We start from the raw sequence: 17875 nt of genomic DNA, 5'->3' as shown, positions 1-17875 counted from the left end.
TCGTTATAAACGTATTCTTATAATGAACGAAATGGAGTTTTCTCCACATTTTTGAGTGATTCTTCAATACTTATTTAGGTTATTGAAAAGCAAACTAATAAATTACATTAATAATGATATTTAATTAATAATATTAAAATATATAAAATTAAACATTTTTTTACTTTCAATATCTTTCATTATATGGGCAAAAAAAAAATTTTTTATTATTAACCTCCATTAAATGCACACTTGTAAAAAAAAAAATTTTATTTTTATTTTTTTTTTTATATATATTATTTGTCTTCAATAAAAATAAACATAAATATTTCTTTTTTATATGCACAATATTCAGAGATTAATAATTTCTAGTGCATGCATTTTAATATACGTTTTTTCCTCACAAATTTTTATATTCATATATTTGATAATTATTTTTATTACAATTAAAAGTAGTCAATAACATTTTGTATTGATGATTTATATGAAATTAATTTTTGCAAAATAATCAGTTTATAATGCTAAACATAATTCATTTATGATTATTTCATTTATTTAAATAATAAAAAAAGTTTAAGTATCTAAAAAAGTTAGCATCTTATTTATTAGTTATTATCCATGTAATAACTTCATTACTATTTCCTTTCTTTTTTTGAAAGTCAATTTTTTTTCTATTCATATAATTGTATTTTTTTAATTATATTATAATATTTAAAAATGTTTTTGACAAATGTTAGTATTATTTTAAAGTTAATTACTTTCTCATTTACAGTTATTAAATTAAAAATTTTCGTTATAATCAAATTTATATATTTACTAACAATAATAATTACCATTATCATAACCTCAAATATATTTTTATTAGTATTATTTCATAATATACATTTATTCATAAATAGAAGAAAAACTTTAGAAGAAAACTTTAACTCTATTTTAAATTTTACCTCTTACTGAAACTAAAATAAATTGAACAATTATTATTGATTATATGTTATAATAAAAATGATAAAATACCTGTAAATATAAACATAAAATTATCTTTATTAACATCTTTTTCCATTATTATTTTTATCATAAATGTATCAAAAATTTCGTGATTGTTCTTTATATATATATTTTTCTTTTCACTACTATAATTAATTCTTAATGAAATTAATTATACTGATTGTTATATTGCTATTAATCATAATTTAAATCTTTTTGTTTTTTTTTATTATACACTAGAAGTATTAAATCAAAATAATTCTATTAATTAGAAAATATATTAGTAATGTTTTATGAACATATATATAATGAACCTATAAATGTCTCTTCGAGATTTTTAGATTGAAATATGTATTTCTATTTTACAGGCATATTTCCATAAAAAAGGATAAATAAAACATAGAATTTACGAAACAATTAATATGTCAAGATAATATTATCAAATATAATGAAAATGGCAAAACAAAGTAAAAATATTAAATTAAAAATATGAAAAGTTCGTGTATGTCATAGTATGTTAATGAAAAATAAATTAGAGGATTCTTAAAAAAATAATATATAAAAAGAAAATACATTTATTTCAATTATATATTGTATATAAACAAAAAAAAATTAAATATAAAAAAATATCTAAATTTTTTTTTATCTTTCATTATAATAGATATATTTTGTAAATGTAGTGACACTTTTATACTCAGGATAATATTATAAAATTATATTTCAGAACAATAAAATTCAGAATAATTAAATTCATCATTAAAATCATTTGTTGAATCCTTTTTCACGCCTTTCCTTATTTTATTTGCCTCGTTCGATATATCTAACCTGGTTTTTGTTACTTTTTCTTTATTGTTTTCCATATTTTCATTTTTTTTGGTCCCTATTTTTTCTTCATAACATATAGTTTTTCTTCTATTTAAAAATACTTCATCTTCATCCAATCCTTCAAAAGAAGAATCATCATCAATGTAAACTATATTTTCTTTTTCTAGCAACTTTTCTATTTCATGTGGTGTTAACATTAGTAGTTTCTCCTTGATATTTTTAATATATGGTTTTTTATTAAATTCATTCATATGAACTCTAGAATTAAGTAAGTCTTCATACTTTTCTTTATTTTTAATACGCATTTGTGCTTTTTTAGCCTTTTCTAGTATTGGGTCAATGGAAAAGTTATTCAACTTTTGTTGAAGAAAATGTTCAACTTTATCCTCAAATATAGAATAAAATCTATCAAATACACGAATTCTATTTCGAATTGTTAGAATAATTAAATCAACGTCCACATATAATGTAAAAAAATAATAAAAAAGCCAGGCAAAAAAGTGATAAAGGAGATAGCTAAAAATAGTTTCATGAAAATACTTTACAAAGTAAGTAAAAGTAATAGAATAAACTTTTTTTTTCTTTTTTGAAGGGATAAAATAATATTCACGAATAATTTGTTCTTGTAATTTATTTAAAGAAACAGAGGAAAATATATCTTTTTTTCTTAAATGAATATTACCAATTTCATACAAACCTGCCATATAATTAGGAAGCACTTCCATTGCGAATTCCAATACGTCACCACCTTTATCATGAGATGTTCCCACATTAGGAGATTTAGCAGCACTATCAACCACAGCAGCACTAGAAGCACTCATCCTTTGTAAAAAGTCATGTGTCACTTTAAAAAAAAATGACCAACATGCAAATTCAATTTTTTTATCCATATATTGATTCAATTTTTTAGTTACATAAAAACTAGAGCTAATTATCGCTTGGTATTCAAGTAAAAGACTTAAATTATTTAAATTTAATATTGAAAATATATGAGCACATAATTTATGCATATTAGCTAAAATAAAAGCTTTTCCGTACCTTAACTGAGTTATTGGCCCCTTTGAATAATATGGCAAAAAACTATTTGTTAAACTATCTATCATACTTCCATGAAACACATATGTATATTTCATGAATGCTTTTTCATCTATCATTAATTTTAAGAATTTATCATTACCGTATTTTCTATCAAGATAATCCATATACCTACTTAACTTTATAGTAAACATAATTTGAAACGCCACAAATAGAGTTTTTGCAAAATATTTAGATGCCATAGAAGCATTAATCTCTTCTTCTCTATTTTCTTTTCTCATTTTAGAATAATTAGTATTAACGTTGAAAAAAAAGGTATTATTCATACTCTACAAAAAAAAAAAAAAAAAATAATAATAAATTCAAAAAGTATAAATGTATTTTGATAAATGAAAAGGAACATTTTATTAAATAAGAAGAAAAAAACTTAGAGTCTTTAAGAGAAATAATAAAGTACTTTATGTATAATTTGTATTTAAAAAAAAAAAAAAAAAAAAAGAGAAAAAGAAAAAATTTTAAGATTATCTTACCGTGTTATCATTTCTTCTATGCATATAAAAGCTTTTCTGTATTTCTTTAAAAAGCAGATATACGGTTTGTAAGAAAGAAGTGTCTGAAAAGGTATCTGTATTCATTTTATATATTGAAAATAATATATCAACAACTTCTTTTAAGTAACTTTTATTTATTATAAATCCATATATAAATCCATATTTAAGAGCATTTATAGTATTCCCAAAGAAATATTGCGAATAAAAAGTAAATTTTTTCTTTCTGAATTCTTTTCTTGGAATAAGTGATTTATTAGTCTTCCTTAAATCAAATATGTCTGCATAAAAAACTACATCCTCATAATATTTCGAATATAATTCATAAGAGTCTTTCATTAACATTAATTTATTACTTACACCATAAAGATTATAATAATAGTAAATTTTTTTTACGTTTTTTTGATTAAAATATGCTTCATATGATTTATCTACAAATTTTTTCATAATAAGAATCCATTTTCTATATTTAGGAGTTTCATTCTCTCCATTTCCCATATTTTTAGGTTTATCATATTCTATATCTTCATTTTCATAATTTAAAAAAAAACGACCCATTTCAAAACTCTTCATCCATTCTCTAAATTTACTTTCCATTAATAAAGTTAAAGGATACACATATGCATTCTTACTAGATTCAATAAGATAAGAAAAAAAATCTAATTGTAAAAAAGAACTTACATGAATAATGAACTTTATACTTCCTTTGATTTTCTCTACAATTTTATCATTTAAGAGTCCTTTTAACTCTATTAACAAGAAAATAAAATATTATGAGAAAAAAGAAGTGACTAAAAATAATACATTATATTCATGATTAAAAAAAAATGAAAATTTCATATAAAGATAATTATATATGTTTCAAATTATTTTTTTATTATTTCTTACTATGTAATAAATTGATAGACTCATGTTTTCTCAAATATAATGAATAATACTTTCTTATTGGAGAAGGAGACCAATAACTTGTAGTAGCAGACCTTTTAAATTTATCTTCTTTTTTTAAACTTAAATACATAGCTTTAGCTATATTGTCATGATAAACACCTTTAAAAATAAATATATATTTATAGGATGAAAAAATACAATTATAAGAAAAATTTTATATTTGTCTTTCCTCTTATTTTCTTATTTTTTTTTTTTTTTTTATGCATAAATTGCTATATTATCTTTTTAATAAATTTTGATGACTTTTTTATAATTTTTATATATTATATTATAAAAAAATATGATGCATTCTTTTTTCTTTATTTTTAATTACCTTTATATGATGTAAGTCTAAATAACAATAAAAAGGTATACCAATTTATATCATTAGCTAAAAAATTATCATAATCCTCATATGTTATCATATTTTTCATTAATAAACTAATATTATTTATTTTAATAACTTTGGTAAGGTAAATATAAAATTTTTGTAGCATAGAAGGTCTGTTATCAATTTGACCTAATTTATACAATAAAAGTTAAAAAAAATTATAATAAAAAATTAAGCAATATAATTAAAAGATATTTTCAATATTTTTTATAATATTACCGCTAATATAAAAAAGTGTTCCTTCGCACATATTACAAATATCTAAATCACTTTTTTTATAATTTAAAAGAGAATCGATGTTGTATGATAATATTTCTTTTCTTCTTTCGTCTATATAACACTGTTTAACACCTGCAATTTTTATAAATGATTTAATATGTTATTTTATAAAATAAAATGTATAGTAACATTTTTATGAAGTTGCTATAATTTTAATTTATTGTTTTATTAAATATAATTCATAGTAATATTTCTATAAAATTTTTTAAAATTACATTGTATCAAGTTTTCATAGAGCTTCACAATCTCAGATTTTTCATCAAACGACAGTTGGATAGCTATAAAAAAGAAAAATTTGCATACATTAATGGAAATATAAATGTCATATTATTTTTTTTTTACCATTATAATATCCTGGTAAGTAAAGGGAACTCACATATGCCCTTCTATCATTATCTAATAATATTTAAAAATTAAAGATAAAAAGATAAAATAAAATAAAATAAAATAAAAAGAATATAAATTCAAAAATTATATTAAAATATTACTTAAAATTCCAATAAGATTTAAAAGATGAACATATAAAATACATTTATAATTAAAGTAATTATAATATTTTATAAAGTAGAGAAAATTTACATATATGCTGAATGAACTTATGTTAGAAGATTCAAAATAATTGTATAATGAAAAATTATATTTATCTGCTACTGCAAAATCTTTTTTACTGAACTCAGTTTTAAATTTCTCACTGTCATATATATTACAGTTAGATTTATTTTTACACATAAAATTAAAAAATGCATCTTTTATATGATTATGTTCCATTAAAACCTGAATTTTTAAATTATTTTCATATACATTAGTATATAATTCCATTTGGTATTTATTAAGATAGTGAATTAAAAATTCTAATATTCTACACTCTTCCAATGTCCGCATTCTATCATATTTTAAAAATTGGTCTCTTCTCTTTTTGTAACCTACGTAATTAGAACCATGGTTACAAATTAAATCAAGTGCTTTAAATCTATCTGATATATTGAATTGCAAAATTTTCTCCCAGCTAAAAAATTTTATATTTCCAACTTCAAAATACTCATGAAAGAGTTTATATGCTAATTTTAAAATAATAAAATGTCCTAAAGCTTTAAAAAAAAAAAAAAAAAAAAAAATTCTTTTAATAAGAAAATAAAAAAAAAATAATTTATTTAAGGATATGTAAAAAAAAAACACCTATAAAGTGAGAACCAATTAAATTAAATATCCCCAAGTCATAGTAATTAGATAATCTATCTAATTTTCTCATGAAATCAATATTTGGATGAGTCGTAAAAAATAAATCATTAGATTCTAATATTTCGATATTAATATCATCTAATACATTATGTATAAAAATACTTTTTTGTATATTTTTATAGGTTAATCCAACAGTTTTAGATGACTGACTTTCATATTTCACTTGAAAAATTGATTTAGTAGATTCTGTTGACCCTATATTGTCATAAAAAAGACTATTTAATTGAGCTAATGATTCTTTTAATTTGTTTGTTTTTTTGTAAAAAATAATTGGTAGTAACATAAATTTGATTATTTTTAAAGTTCTAACAACTAAATTTTTTTTTTTAACAAGAGAAGATTTTTCAAGGTCATAGGATTCCATTAGATGTTCTTTTGTAATATGTTCATATTTTACTATATCATCAACATTACATTTAGAAGTAGGTACAATATATTTAATTTTGCTGGAACTTGAACCAATTTTTATTATTTTGTAATTAGACAAATTTAAGTATAATTCTGTATCTGCTTTTAATCTTGGTAGTTTTAAATCATCCATTTCTAACGATTGAATTATTAATGATTCTAATTTTATTAAATTATCATGTAATTCTTTATTATCAATCATTTTTTTTAATTCATTCATATTATCATTATGTAATCCTTTATTATCAATCATTTTTTTTAATTCATTCATATTATCATTATTTTGAGAACAACATATATTTTTTACTAAAAAAAAAATTACGTAAATAAAAATTGATTCAAGAATACATATTACCATTTTATTATACTATGTTACACTTGATACTTTAACTAAAAATGTTATCATATTAATACTTTTTATTACATTCACGATAAAAAATAAGCATTAATTCTTTTTGTTGTAAAAAAATTAAATTGACACCTTTTTCTTAAAAAAGGAAATTCACTACTTTTATATATATGAAATTTCTTTGAACTTAAAAAAAACCTAAAAATAAATATAAAACTAACGAATTTAAGATATTACATAGTTTTTCATAAAATATTTTACTTTTTTCTTTTATTTGTTTATGCCAATGCCTGCAACATTATTCATTAAATTGTTAATAAAATTTTTATTTTTTTAATAAAAAGATAATTTATATATTTCTAAATTTAATGACAATTAATTTTAATTTTCTTAAAGATTTTTAGAAGTTTTTCAATTTGCACAATTATTTAGTGTATACAAAAAGTTAAATAATTTTTTTTCAAAAGTTTTTTTTATTTAAAAAAAAAAAAAATTCGTATACATTTGTATGTTAATTAAAAATAAGACATTCTTTCAATGTATTTTTCTTTTTATTTTATCATTTATTAATTAATTTTATGTTTAAATAATTTTTAAATACAAAAACATATTTTATTTTTTAAATACATACGTGTATTTCTAAAATATTAAATTTGTCATTATCTATTTTAGTTATTTGTTAAAAACGAATGATATACTGTGTATATAATTCACTTTCATTTTTTTTATAATAAAGAATAGAAATATATATATATATATATATTTATTTAAAGTTACATTTTTATACTAGGTAATAAAAACAAAAAAAACGAAGAAACAATATCCATTTTAGTAATATGCAAAAATTTCATTTTTTATATATTACATAAAATTTTAGTTGTCTGATCAGAAACTAATTCTATTTATTTTCATCCAAATGTAAAAAAAAAAATATTTATATATATTTTCGTTTTTTATTATGATCAAAAATTTATATGAATTACGTAGCAATTTATATATATATATATATATATATATATATCATTAAAATATTTTTGCATTATAAATTATATTTTAAAAATTATTAGTAATTTGTCTTCATTAAATGATATATTTTAATATTTAATTACATTTTATGTATAAGCATTTAGAGATCATAATCATTTAGTATTAATTAAAAAGAAATATAAAAGATTGTAAAAATAAACATAAATAAACTTAATATAGAAGAATGATAGTGAAATATATTAGATTAAATATTTTACAAAAAAAAATTTTTTTTAAAATTAAAGGTTATGTTGGTTAAATTTAATATAGTTTTATAGTATATATAAAGCTATATTATAATATTGTAAGGAAATTTATATATATATGTTTATTTATGTTATGTGAAAATAAAATATCACTCATCCTTTAGTAAAAAATAAACATAAGCTTTTATGCATCCACAAAACAAAGTTATATATTCCTTTCTTAAAATAAATAAGCCAAAATCGTAAATATAAAAAAAGAAAAAGGAATTTCATGTGAAATTAGTAAATATTTTTCATATTTATTTAATTATAATGATTGTTATTATTTTTATAATAAAATTAGAAGTTGCATTTAATTGTTATATATCACAATTATTCATGCATTAGTAGTTAAAATTAAACATAAAATTATTAATAAAGTTATTCATGAAATTAACACTTTCCAATATTTTTATTCATAGAACTCAAAAAAAAAAAAAAAAAAAAAAAAAAAAAAAAATGTATTTTACGAAATTAAATTAAAAAAAAGTGAAGGATAAGTGAATAATTTTTAGTTTTTAAAGAACATTGGCTTCAGTTAAATAGCACTTAATACTAAATCTTATAAACTTACACACAATGTGATTTTTCTTAACAAAATGTTAATGTAAATTTTGTAACATGTTCATATGATTTTAACATCATGAATTTAATTTTATAAAATAAGCATTTATGTATATACAAATTTTAATTATCTTTTGTATTAAAAAAACTCAACGATCTTAACGTTGAAGAGTATTATTTTAAGAATAATATTTGATTTGATTTCTCCATAATGTTTAAACTTTTCATGTTTATGTTTTTTAAATATTATAACCACTAACAACTAAATAAGAAATATGACTTATTTCTTAGATATTAAAATAATTCTTAATTTTTAATTCTGAAATGGAAACCAATATATCTTTATTGTTTCCGTTTATTTTAATTAAATTCTTTAGTTAAAAGGTATAAATATCTCTATTTTTGTAAGAAATTTATTTAATTTTCAAAAATACTTATGAAGTATTAAAGAGGCATATTAATAAAGGGAATATAAACATATCTATGCCAATTTTGTTTTTTTTAAAAATATTTTTTAACTAATGTAGAAGAAAAATTATATTTATACGTTACATAATGCAAATGCGTACGTTTTGCATAATTACATTACTTAACATGGTACAAATATCTTATATGATATACTATTTATAATCCTTTAAATAAAAAACATCATAATTCAATATTTTCATTTTTCTAAATGAATACGGAAGTTTAGTAAGTTAAATCAATTATACATTCTTTAATAGACAGAGATATCATAATATAGAATAAACTCAATACCTTTAGTAAACATATTTCACTTTAATATTTTGACTTTAAGTTGTATGTTTATGCAATAAGTCAAAATTTTTAACATTTAAATGTCTCTCATTAAAAAAATACTTTTCTCTTTTTAGTTAATAAAATGCATATTAATATTTTTATATATGTAATCTTAAAATATTTAGAGAAATACCCTATATTTAAAATATTTGTAAATGATTCATACAACTTTTCTTTACGTATATTTTATTATTTTTTTTTTTTTTTTTTTTTTTTTTTTGCTTTTGAAGAGATATGTATAAAAGGACGAAAGGTGAAGAAATACTAAAAGATAATATTTTCATTTAAAATATTTTATATATATTTACGTAAAATGTTTATTACCTATTATGTAAATATTAAGTATTAAAAATTTACATATTTTAATTATTAAATATAATAAAAACTTAAATTCTTATTTTATTTAAAAAGTAGTAATTGCTTGATTAAACTTAATAGAAATAATTATATATTCTCTTTATTAATTTATCTATTAAAATTCTATAAAAGTATTTAAATAAGCAATTAATAAGTCTTCTAAAAAAATTTTGTTTTTGGAAAACAAAAAAGACTTATGATAATCTTTTTCAATGAATAAAATATACAAAAAAAGAAGTTTTCCTTTTTATAACTATGAATTTAACTAGCTGCTGTGAATTTTTGTAAACTCATATACCTCGTAAACTTCATTTATTTTCCCTTAAATCATAAATTTATATAAAAATAAAATGTTAAAAACATATTTATTAACAGCATTCCACAAACTAAAGATGAACTACCAGGACTCCTTGTAAGAAAGCTGTTTCCTTTCTTTTTTATGATGTTTTAATAATTCAATGTTCAAATAACTATATAGAACAGCTATTTAATAATTTTTTTTTCATATATTTTTATAGAATATTAAACAATTTAATAATGAAAATATAAAGTGGTTTCCAGAAATTTTATTAATTGTAAAAATTCTTTTTGTAAACATGTAATTTTCTTTTAGTTACATTATATGAAATTAAATAAATATATTCTTTTATAGGAATTTATAATACCCTTTATAATATAATTTATATTTTGTTTATTCTTAATATTCTAATTAAATTATAAGACATTAAAATTATTTAACATAAATTATACTTGTTTAATGTTAAACATTCAATTTATAAAAACTTTTGAATGTATAACCAATTAACACATTATATGAATAGCATTTAAAAAAAATAATGGTTAATAAAATGTATGTAAAAAAAAATTTTATTTTTTTTTTTTTGTTGTAACTTTTTTTTAATTAATTATATTTTGCATATTTTTTTTTTTTTTTTATAAAAAAAGTAATTTTTCTTTTGTAATTAAATTTTTCTTTGTTTATGGAATAATTGAAGAATTTTCAAAAAATTATAAAAATTAATTTTTAAGAAAATTTATCGTTATAAAAAATTATTTCATACATAATCATGTCTTCTGTAAATTGAGTGCTTAAGCTTTAATAAAAATATGTAAATTTTTTATCAAACACATTTAACATCTTACTAATTAATCAGCATTAATAATATAAAATATGTAAACATAACATATTTTTTTCATGATATTGTAAAGTCATATGAAACAATCTAATTATTTCATGTTAAATACTATAATTATAACAAAATTACATATTTAAAAAAAGTATTTTTACAATTAACAAAACTAATTGATGCAACTTTACATTTCCTATGTTAAATTAATTGTTTAATATTATATAAAAATATATGAAAAATAATTTATAAAACAGTTTATTATCTAATACAAAATAAATAGTTTATTTCACTTCAAATTTTTAAACTTTTAGATAAAAATATGTTAACTCAATATTTTCTTTTTCCTTAATACATTGTGAGTTCATGAAAAGTTTATATAGTTTAATAAAATATTCCTTTCATTTTTACTAAAACTTAAATACTCCATATATAAAAACATATAATAATGTATTAATATTATTTTTTTATCAAAATAAATTGTACTTATAAAGATAAGATTTATAAGGAATAATCAATGAAGTAATTTTACAATAAAAAAATAATTACAAATATGCAAAAAAAAAAAAAAAAAAAATTTCATTTTTTTTTTTAATTTTTATATTATACAATAATAATATTATCTAGACTATTAAAGCATTTATTAAATCTATTGAGCATTTATTAGTCTATAAATGATATTTAAATGAAGTAAATATATTTTTATTTGTGTATTCTACTAATGAAGATGAATGTAAACATATTAATTCGTACAATAAAAGCACTCTAAAAAAAATATAATTTTTTTATATTGTGAAAATTTAAAAATGTAATGCTAAATATTACATTTAAAGAGCATTTGTCTAAATTAATTTAATAATTAATAGAATTAACATTTAATACTAATTAACAAAAATAAATAATATGTGCAATAATTTATTTTATTTAAAATAGAGTTTTCTCTACATACTCTATTAATATGTTCAATGCTAGAAAAGCAATTGAATAGGCAAATTAATTAATTGTGCATATAATTTTCCCCTTTGTATCAACATTTCATACATTTAAAAAGAATAAAAACATTTTTATTTGCAATAAGTAAAAATATTTTATCTATTTACTTTTTTTTAAATATATCTACTTTGTAATTTATTTTGTTGTATTAAATTATTTAAAATGTTTAACATAGTATTTATTATTTTACATCCTTTACATGATTTATTCTTAAATATAGTCTTAATCTTTGTATTTAAATATATTATTTTTAATATTATTGCATAAACTTTATAATTAGCTATTTACTGTTGCAGTTTTATCTCTATATATAAGTTTTCTTTCAAATATATATATAAAAAAACACAAAAAAAATTGAATTCTTAATAACATAAATATAAAAAAAATTGCAAAATATTAAAAATATTTTATTTTTTAAAATTCAAGTTTTTCGAAACTTTGCTATTCTTAAAACAGTATTAGAAATTATAACATCTAATTTTACAAAAAAAATTTAAAGAAATGCATATTTTCTTTGTAAAAAGAATAAAAAAAATATAATTTATCTTATTTTACCATGGTAATATGTTTATTTTACTTTATTATTTTTGTATATTTGTACTAATTACTACATTTTTCTATGAAATATTCTTTTAATATTTTTAATAAAAAGCCTCATTTATTGTAATGGTAAATCCACTTCTTGTTCATATTGTTCCTCTACTTCTAGTGGTTTATGTGGATATTTTTTATTCCATTCTTCTATCCCTGGACATTTGGATGCATCTAGTTTTGTGTATGACTCTAGTGCCTGACCTTCCGGAGGTCCTTGTTGCCACCATTTAATTAAATATGGTTCCCCTTTCCATATAATAATAGAGCTTTCTTTATAGTCAGTGTTATAATAATGGGCTGCTTTCCCATCGCATATTTTTTCATAGCATACTTTGACCAAGTCCCATTCATATCTGTCTACACCAGGTGCATGAATTGAATAAGATCTAGTTTTCCATATAGCATCATTGTGTTTGTAATATATCCCTATGGTTGGAATAACGAGTCCTGGAACATATTCATCTATTGTGCTACAGTCTTCAGGGTTTTCAGTTATAGTAAGGTCTTTTGGAGTTTGTACTTCAGGATTTAAATGTTTCCAAATATTTGTAAGAAAAATATCTACATCGAATGATCCAGTTGGTAATTGTTCTTTCATAAATAAATGCCATATCCCTATACCATCTGCCCTATTATTATTTTGATTTTTATCATGTATTGTTTTTCCTACCAATTCTAATAATTCTTTATTTTCGGGACTAAATCCACCTCTGTTATGTTCTAATGAAAAACCTAATATGATTGTGATGTTATATTTTAAACCAAAATATAAATGGGATAAGTACATATCTACCATTATATCTGGATTTGTAGTTTCTAAATTGTATGTTTGAATAAATACAAGATCTATTTTCTCCTTTGCTGTATTAAAAATATTAATAAAAGTTCCTGCTGATAACATCGCTGCTGCCCTATGTAATTCTTTATTTGTTTCTATTTGTTCAGACAAAAATTTAGTGTTATATGGAGATTCTTCATCTTTACAGAAAGATGCAACTCCTGAAACGCATGATAATGCAGCATTTGATGAACCAGAAATTGAAATTAACTTTTCTTCCGGAATAGTTTTTCTTAACAAGTTAATTAATTTAATATAATAATTTGAAAAATTTAATTCATTTAAGTTGTTAAAACTTCCATGTGGTTCCCAGTCAATATCTACACCATCTAAATCAAAATCATTAACAAGCTTCAATATTTTATCCACATAATCAATTTCTTTTTCTATATCTATCATATAGGTTTCTCCACCTAAGGATAAAAGAATAATTACATCTGGACGTACTTTTCTGATACGTCTAATTTCATTAAGCATCATACCATAGGTTTCATATTCTAAGCCGTGTTTTCTTAATAGGAATCTTTGTCTTCCATTAAATGGTCTAGATACATCATATAACATATTAATGCGAGCAAATGCAATATATAAAATTGACACCATTGGGTTTGAATCAATCATATGTTTTGCTCTATCACCTTGACTGTTCCATGAACCATAGTATCCTGCTATAATACCTTGTTTCCTTTTTTTATACTCCTCTAAAATTTGTCTTGGTGATTTTCTATCATTTTTATTTATATTTTTATTATTTTTTGTAATTCTAGAGTTACACCCATCTCCGCAATAAGATCCATATTCTACAAAATTACTATTATTCGATTTAAGATGTGAAAAAGACTCATGTATTTCCGTTTGATGAGTTTTATTTTTATTTTCCCGTATTATTCCCAATGAATTATTTATATTATTTTTTCCTTTCAAGGTTCTGGAATTTGCAGAATACAAGATGGATACTATAATTAAAAATATTGATATTTTAAAATTCATTTTTCTATAAAATTATATACTACTATAATTGAAATGGTAATATTAAGATAACATACAAGCACAAACAAATTAAACAAAAAAATTGGAAAAGAATTATGGAAGCTAAAAGAAAAAGAACAAAAGAACAAAAGAACAAAAGAACAAAAAAACAAAAAAACAGAAAAAATGATTAAAAAAAAACAGATAATGTAAGCTTTGAAAAAAAATTAAAAAGTACAAAAAAACTATAAAATAAAAAATATTAAAAAATAAAAAATTAAAAAAAAAAAATAATAAAATAAAAAAATAAAATTAGTTAAATTCTTTGTTTATTTAATAGCCATAAAATTAAAAAATTTTATAAATTAAAATATTTAATAAAAAAAAAAGTATATGGCTATATAGCTGAAAAAAAAAAAAAAAGTCATGTAATAGATCCATAAAAAAAAAAAATATACAAAAATATAAATACATATATCTTAATTTGCATAATTTAATAAGCCAAAAAAGGAATATTTTACCAATTTTTTTTTGTCTATAATTGGCTAATAAGATGAACCTTAAATCTTTCCATTAAATAATTTTATGTCACGACATTAAGTATATGGTGCGAACAACACACCAGTTAATCATTGGTACCAATGTTACTTTCACTTAGCTAAAATTGCCATTTTAAAAAAAAAATTCTTAATATTTTTTATGAAATTGAATATTTTATTTTTCAAAATGAATTTAATTGAATTATGTTGATGATATACTATGAAGAAAAAAAATATTGGAATGTTACAATTTTGTTAAAAGTATTCGCTTTTACTTATTGCATAGGATATTTTTTTTTTTTTTCTATATAAATAAATTATATAAAATTATATGCAATTGTTTTAATAAAACAAATTAAAAAAAGTAAAAATAAAATACATATATTAGCCATTTTTTTATTTTCATGAGTTTATTAAATTTCCCGTTATATTATTTAAATTGAATCGAGAAATTTAATAAGTATTATTCTAATATAGTAACATAATGAAGAGAAAATTCGTTTATGAGCACATATATAGAAACATATATATTAAGTTCAATGTTATATATTCACAAATAAACTAATAATACATATTGATTGTATAATGTAATATAATAAGTAATATGTTGAGACTTAAAAGTTCAACAACATAAACATTTTACAGAATATATATCCCATGTTACGAAAAAAATAAACACATAAAACAATTTTCCTATAAATATATATATATATACATATATAATATGCTATTAGAATTCTCGTAATTCCTTTTTTTATCGTTAAAAAGTAGTTCATTTCATAATCTATTTCACTCATCAAAATTTTTTAAAATAGTGTATTCATTTTTGTAAAACCTCCCAATAATATAGCCTAGAAAAATAAAATTAAGAAAATATTTTTTTAATTATAAGTATTTTTGAAAATGTTATTGTAATATTGTAATGTTTAATGAATTTTTTTATCAACATTTTCTCTCTGTAAAATCACTTTATGCTTTTCACAGAACTATAAATTAAATAATAAATTAATAATTACTTTAGTATATTTTATTAATTCATAAAAAAACCTAAAGAAAATTTTTAAAATATAATGACTTTTTATTAATATGAATTACAATACAATAAATGAAGTGAATTTGGATACACTATCCTATCGAGAATAAATTTTGTTATCAAATAGTAATTTATTAATTGTGAGTTCAAAAATACCATCGAATATTGAGAAAAAAGATTAATAATAGTGAAATTATAGAGTTTTACAATAATTTGTTTCTTATAAAAATACTTTTTTTTTAACAAGTATTAACTTTTGAATATAACGTATCTTTTATATAAGTTTTATATAATTGCATTAAGAACAAATTAAATAGTTTTATTTATATAGCATCTATTTTACTTCAAAGAAATATATATTGCTTCATTATTTTTAATATTTTTCATGTATAACTTTAATGGGATAATTTACAAAATATATAAAAGGTAATTTTTTAGTTTATTATTACCTATAAAAATAAATTTTCTTCATAAAGATAACAAATATTTACTTGAAAATCTTTTTACTATGATATTTTCATATATTTATTTAACATATTCTCCGAAGCATTATAAAACTTTTATAGCTAACTATTAATCTCTGATTAATATATTTGAAAAAGTTAATATTTTTGCTATAAAACTACTTTTAAAACAAAGTTATTAATATTTATATAAGGGCTATATGACTTAATACATTTTTACATTAATTATTTTTTTATATTCTATTATTTTTCACTTTTATTATTCTACTAACTTCTAATATAAATAAAAACACTTTAGGGTATTTAAAGAATTAACCATAAAATATACTTAAAAATAATAATAAATAATTTTATTATGTAATATTTATATTATAAAAGAAATTTAATGACTTATAAATTATACATTTAAAAATTCTAATTAATAACATTATTTTTCATTACATTAGTAGGCAAATTTTAATAAGCATACTTTTACAAACAATATTATATAATTTATGTTTTACCATAAATTTACACATATTATTGATTTGTTATTAAGGACAAAGATAATATTATCTTACATTTAAATTAATTCTAATTAACAAAAAAAAAAATATTATATGTAAGTATCTTTTAACAATTTAATTTATAAAAATTTAAATATTTAATCAGTATAATTTTTCCACAAAAATGTCTACTTAAGCTCTAATGGAAAATTAAAAAAAAGATAATACTCTTGTATATAATTATCTCTCTATAAAAAAAATATTTATTATTTAACTTCAAATCTATTTTTCTTTCTTATTAATTATTTTTCTAATCTTAAATAATTAATAATTATTCTTCCATATTAATAATTTTGTAAAAGTAAAATTTTTTCATAAATTGAATTTTCAAAATATAATTATAAAATATTTAAAAAAATATAATAAATACTACATACAAATCAAACATTATTCAATTATTTTATTTCATATATTATTTCACATTAATATTAAAATTAATAGCATTATCTATTAATACTTTTTTTATAACGTAATTTCTTTTATTTTTTTTAACAACACATTCTAATAAATTTTATCTACATTATTATATAAAATAAAACATCCTTCGTATAATTTTACAAATCGTTTTAATACAATTAACAATATTATAAAAACATTTGATAATTAAAAATTGTTATTAAAACATTTAAAGTAATATTTACCTTAAAAATTTTTTTTGTTAGATAAAAAAATCACTTTACCACTAGGGATAAGCCTCAACAGATCGTAAAACAAAGTTAATATATTTTTACTCATTTTATTTTTTTAAATATTATTGAAATTATATCGATGATATTATTAATAAATGAATGGTAAAGATAAGGAAAGTTTGCATTG

The 17875-nt window shown here is 18.8% G+C and overlaps 2 protein-coding genes across 2 annotated transcripts; both read right to left on the bottom strand.

The window, feature by feature from the left end:
* Positions 1–1676: 1676 nt before the first annotated feature.
* PGAL8A_00321300 (cytoadherence linked asexual protein, putative) lies at positions 1677–6973 on the bottom strand (the record flags this gene model as incomplete). Its single annotated transcript, XM_028672236.1, has 9 exons — positions 1677–3152; positions 3354–4120; positions 4260–4418; positions 4633–4818; positions 4909–5040; positions 5184–5246; positions 5311–5364; positions 5457–6056; positions 6145–6973. The coding sequence occupies 9 exons, from the start codon at positions 6971–6973 to the stop codon at positions 1677–1679; spliced, it is 4266 nt and encodes a 1421-aa protein (XP_028528808.1).
* Positions 6974–12735: 5762 nt separating this feature from the next.
* Positions 12736–14499, bottom strand: CHT1 (chitinase, putative; the record flags this gene model as incomplete). The annotated part of the gene is made up of 1 exon (XM_028672235.1): positions 12736–14499. One exon carries the CDS (start codon positions 14497–14499, stop codon positions 12736–12738), a length of 1764 nt encoding a protein of 587 aa, XP_028528807.1.
* Between the last annotated feature and the right edge of the window lie 3376 nt (positions 14500–17875).

The sequence above is a fragment of the Plasmodium gallinaceum genome (genome assembly GCF_900005855.1).
Source record: "Plasmodium gallinaceum strain 8A genome assembly, contig: PGAL8A_v1_89, whole genome shotgun sequence".
Taxonomy (NCBI): domain Eukaryota; phylum Apicomplexa; class Aconoidasida; order Haemosporida; family Plasmodiidae; genus Plasmodium; species Plasmodium gallinaceum.
This window is presented reverse-complemented; position numbering and strand designations above follow the sequence as displayed.